Source organism: Lipophrys pholis (genome assembly GCF_963383615.2).
Source record: "Lipophrys pholis genome assembly, chromosome: 9".
Lineage (NCBI taxonomy): Eukaryota > Metazoa > Chordata > Actinopteri > Blenniiformes > Blenniidae > Lipophrys > Lipophrys pholis.
The window spans coordinates 30,940,482-30,946,006 of NC_137639.1; the positions used below are offsets into that span (position 1 = coordinate 30,940,482).

The 5,525-nt window shown below is 39.4% G+C and overlaps 1 protein-coding gene across 1 annotated transcript in view; it reads left to right on the forward strand.

Moving 5' to 3' along the window:
* Positions 1-5,284, forward strand: part of LOC308114791 (CD82 antigen) — a 7,633-nt gene extending 2,349 nt beyond the window's left edge. The window contains exons 5-8 of the mRNA XM_080471971.1: positions 1-2; positions 966-1,160; positions 2,473-2,556; positions 4,098-5,284. The exon at positions 1-2 is cut by the window's left edge and continues 97 nt beyond it. Coding sequence (XP_080328097.1) covers positions 1-2; positions 966-1,160; positions 2,473-2,556; positions 4,098-4,343 — 527 coding nt within the window. The 3' untranslated portion in view covers positions 4,344-5,284. The remainder of the gene's footprint in view (positions 3-965; positions 1,161-2,472; positions 2,557-4,097) is intronic.
* Positions 5,285-5,525: the final 241 nt, after the last annotated feature.

A 5,525-nucleotide genomic window follows, 5' to 3' on the forward strand; every position in this document is an offset into this window, starting at 1 on the left:
ACGTGAGTCCACCAGGGGGAGTCCTGCTCCTCCAAACGCTTCAGTTCATGCCTCTCTATTACTTCAGCTACCACGATTCCTGCTGTCATTTAAAATGCAGTTTTTATTTATTGATGAATTCATCGACTGAACTCAGTTTCAACTGAAAGATTCTTGCATCAAAGACTGAAATCGGTTTAAAATGTGCATTAATAAGGAATATTTGTTTAATAAAAAATTACTAATAACACATTCAAGTGGCATAAAACTGACAAAATCACACATATTCCATCATTTTATTTAAGTAATTCTGTAAGTAGGCTCATTTTCCCTTAAAAATAACGACTGCGTTCAGCTTCAATCTTCATATTTCATATTTATACGATCGATAAATCCATCATGTCAGTTTACAGAGAAAGATATCCCTCCTCCATTCTTTAACTTCCTTCAATTTACCTTTTCTCATTTATGACATAGATCAATTTGAAATATATGAACAGAAATGCCTTTTAACATTATTGTGTCTCATCCAATAGTTTCTGTTATATTATATATATATTATTTTATTTTATCATCTATTTATTTTATCCATTTATTTTATTTTTCAGGGACCACGTACAAAAACATTAATCTTAAAGAAAACATGCTTCGTACCAGATTTTAGCCGTAGCCAGTTTCCATCTGCAGACACACAACATACTAGTACATATTTATAAATACAACATACAGTAGAAATATATAACATCAGGAGTAACCATTAAAATGTAACACCTGCTTTCCGACAGATATTAAAAATCACAACAACAGGAAACACAATAACAATAACCATTAAGATTCAACACCAGGATTCCTAAAACTCATACAAAATACTAAAATACATGATACAACAATACTAGTGGACAATTAAACTATGAATCAGTCTTTCTTCCAGCTTGTATATTTTCCTGTTTGAAGCTGTGGACCGCCGGCTGCTTCCCGCCCCACAGGGTGGCTGCTGTGGCCTGGAGGCGCCTGCTGATTGGCTGAAGAACTCCTACGTCTCCAGTCTCAACCTGACGAGTGCCGACGTCCTCCCGTGTTCCTGTTTCCGATCGTCCCGTCCCGCCGCCGACTCGCCCTGGTGCTCCGAGCTCGGCGCCGCCGGCGCGCGGCTCGGACGAGGAAACGTCACTTTCACAGAGGTCGCGGTCGTAAACACTTTTCTTGTTCACGTTAAAAACAACCGGTGGACGGATGAACTCCAGCTGAACACCTTGAGTGGCAGGGTCGTTAAACAGTTACTTCACTAGTTACTGCAGGTTAGAAAAAGTAACTAGTTACGTGTTAAATTTCTCGTGTTAATAATGACGTGTTAGCATTAGCATTAGCTTTAGCTGAGCGGTCAGCACTTTCTGGGTCAGGTAGAGGGAGGAGGATGCTCTATAATCTGCTGTTAGAGGAGGAAGGTGCTCTATAATCGGCTGTTAGGGGAGGAAGATGCTCTATAATCTGGCTTTTAGGGGAGGGAGATGCTCTATGATCTGTCTTTTGGGGGAGGGAAATGCTCTATGATCTGATGTTAGAGGAGGAAGATGCTCTATCATCTGGATTTTGGGGAGGGAGGTACTCTATAATCTGGATTTTGGGGAGGGAGATGCTCTACAATCTGGATTTTAGGGGAGGGTGATGCTCTATAATCTGATGTTAGAGGGGGAGATGCTCTATAATCTGGATTTACGGGGAGGCAGATGCTCTATAATCTGGTGTTAGATGGGGAGATGCTCTATAATCTGATGTTAGGTGGAATATGCTCTATAATCTGGATGTTAGAGGAGGGTGATGCTCTATAATCTGATGTTAGAGGAGGAAGATGCTCTATAATCTGATGTTAGAGGGGGAGATGCTCTATAATCTGGTGTTAGGGGTGGGTGCTCTATAATCTGGTGTTAGGGGAGGATGCTCTATAATCTGGATTTTAGGGGATGCGGATGCTCTATAATCTGATGTTAGAGGAGGAAGCTGCTCTATAATGTGGATGTTAGAGGAGGAATATGCTCTATAATCTGATGTTGGAGGAGGAAGATGCTCAATAATCTGGATGTTGGAGGAGGAAGATGCTCTATAATCTGGATTTTAGGGGATGTGGATGCTCTATAATCTGATGTTAGAGGGTGAAGATGCTCTATAATCTGATGTTAGAGGAGGAAGATGCTCTATAATCTGGATGTTGGAGGAGGAAGATGCTCTATAATCTGGATTTTAGGGGATGTGGATGCTCTATAATCTGATGTTAGAGGATGAAGATGCTCTATAATCTGATGTTAGAGGAGGAAGATGCTCTATAATCTGGATGTTAGATGCTTTTACAATCACTTCCCGGTGGAACGTGGTGTTCCACAGGGCTCTGCATTGGGTCCCCTCCTTTGTTTTCTTGGCAACAATTTTCTGACCCTCTAAAGTTTTGTAGTTTTTTTTCTTCTTCTCTGTTCATTATGTGTGTGTTTGTTATTTCAGGGCTGCAGGAAGAGCCTCAGTGATTGGCTGCAGCAGAACACTCTGACCATCGTCGGCATGGACGTCGGCCTCATTTTAATCCAGGTAACAGATCTGGGCTCTGTGTGTCGGGAGGAGATCACAGAGCATATTTATTTATGTTGGGGGGACGGGTTTCCAGATGTTCTGTAATTTCAAAGGGAAAAGTCCTTCAGTAAAGCAGATACAAAGGAAGTGACCTTTTTGAAAAAATATATTAATACTTAATCTGCATCTAATCCACCTAAAACATATATTATAATCTATCTTTTAATTTTGTAAATGTAATTATTTTAAACTACTGCATTTACTATTTACTATCTATATATGTATTTAAAATACTAAGTTTGTTGATGTTGTAAGGTAACGGGCCAGATGTTTATTCTTACACATATTTAGATTTATTACTAATATCGTAATTTTTTCCCAACATATCAACAAAGTAATTTGTTTTCTGACATTATTTAAGTCTTCAATATATTTGATAATTTTTACTACAAATTCTGCCATGGAGATCGTCTTTTGAGACGCATTTCAGTCAAATCCAGCAGTAATGGAGTATTTTCTGTGGTATTATAGCAGATTTCCGTGGTCATGAAGTGACCTCTTGTGGTCACATATGGTATGTACTGTATATTTTAGATATGATGATTTTAGATATTCGCTTCTGAATCGAACTGCAGCACAACGATTTGTCATGAGAACTGTCCGAACGTGTTCTCCGTTTACAATTTCAAGTAAAAATTACACATGTGCAGTAACTAGTCATTCTGCACATGCTCAGTAGAGCCAATCAGAACAAAGTTTTCTCCACAGTGTCATGACTCACAGTCCATATTCTCCTGGGACTTAGTACTTTTATTTTGACAGTCACCGTAATAACAATCCAACTTGGTAGTTTTATTTTGACAGTCACCGTAAAAACAATCCAACATTGTAGTTTTATTTTGACAGTCACCATAATAACAATCCAACTTGGTAGTTTTATTTTGACAGTCACCATAATAACAATCCAACATTGTAGTTTTATTTTGACAGTCACCATAATAACAACCCAACATTGTAGTTTTATTTTGACAGTCACCATAATAACAATCCAACTTGGTAGTTTTATTTTGACAGTCACCATAATAACAATCCAACATTGTAGTTTTATTTTGACAGTCACCATAATAACAATCCAACATTGTAGTTTTATTTTGACAGTCACCATAATAACAATCCAACTTGGTAGTTTTATTTTGACACTCACCGTAATAACAATCCAACTAGGTAGTTTTATTTTGACACTCACCGTAATAACAATCCATCTTGGCAGTTTTATTTTGATGCTCACCGTACTAACAATCCAATAACAGCACCAACTAGTGGACCAACACTGAAACTACATCATTTTCATTGTTTGTTCCGTTGCCGTGTAGAGAGATGTTTTCAGAATGTTGACGTGTAAACATAAAACTTTTATGAAATGAAAGTACAAAAACGGTGCGTGTTGACTTGAAACGTCGTCGTCGTGGAAACGGGACTAAATGTTGTCATGGTGACGACTTCCTGCTGGACCCCTGATAGCGACGGACTTGGTGAACGCTGGTTCTGTACCTCTGCAGGTGCTGCAGTTCGTGGTCGGCATCTTCCTGTACCAGTCGTTTGGACGCAAAGCGGCGGTGGACGGAACCGACGCTCTGGTGGACCACCGAGACCCCGACCACACTCAGGACGAGCTGGACCACAGCGAGGAAAACAACGCCTACATGCAGACGGATTACGTGGATCAGGACTCTTATTTTGTGGACCCCCACCGGCCCCCTCACCCCCCCAATCAGCACTACCAGGAGCTGCCCTGGGGCTTTTAGTTGCTTGAGCTGTGGGGGTCCAACCCTCAACCCCCAGAGACCCCCAGAGGGGGCTGGGAAGATGAAGTTACATTATTGATAACCAACTCTTTCTGTTTCAAAATAAAAGTCCCATCATAGGAGCAGTACGTAATCACACACACATTCACACCCACAGGACATGGAGGGACATCAACTAACCTCACAGAGGGGACATGCAAACTCCACAAGCTTCAACGACCTGACAGCCCCTCCACAATAAAAGCTTTAAATGGATTGTTTTCCAAGAATTTTGTTTAAATTTCTTTAAAAAATGATTTCTCTGACTCCAAACTTGAATCCTGAACACTAAAATGATCAATTCAGTTATGAGGCATTTGACAAAGTTTCAAGATGAATTTGTTTATATATTTCTGTGTTTGATCACATGCAGTTTGTTTTCTATTGTGACTTAATTTAATATGTTGCCTCGTGTTCTCGTTATATCAAAGTTCGAATTTTCCACTTTTTTACCCTTTGTATTGAAGTACATTTCAGAATTTTACTCGAGTAAAACATTCAGCTTTTTTTTTTGTTTTAAACAGCCTCAGACTGGATTGGAGGAAGTGACCCGGCCGATGGAGGTTCAATCATTAGAAACAGTAGAAATAAAAACACTTTCTTTTTTTTTTTCAAGAAAAATACCTGCTGTTCCTCAATTGTCCACACGGGGTCAAATTTTCTACCCATCTTTTTCTGTCTCTTTCTTTCCACTCCAGTCAATAAATACACACACACACACACACACACTGAAATCAAACCTCTCTGATGAGGCCGTGATGTCACTTCCTGTTGTGAAGGCGGTCAAAGTGCTGACGGGACAGTTTTTCCTTCATCCTGTGGACCGACCATGAAGCTGCCGTCTCTCGTCTGTCTGCTCTGTGGTCACAGCTTCAATAATAAAATACAGTTTTTACACTCAGTACGTTCGTTTGGGAGGAAATTATAAAAACTGACGACTTTTAGAAAAGAAAGTTTGACTAATAAAGTTGCGGCTTTGCTAATCACAACAACTCAAAAGTATTTAGTCATTAGAAGTATGTAGGTGCTGTTTTATATGTTTAATTTACAGTTTAATTACAATATTTAGACATAAATCATGATATCAAAAACAGTTTTATAACTTCCGGACGTGTACTTGTTGGATTTCAAATTCAACCCTTA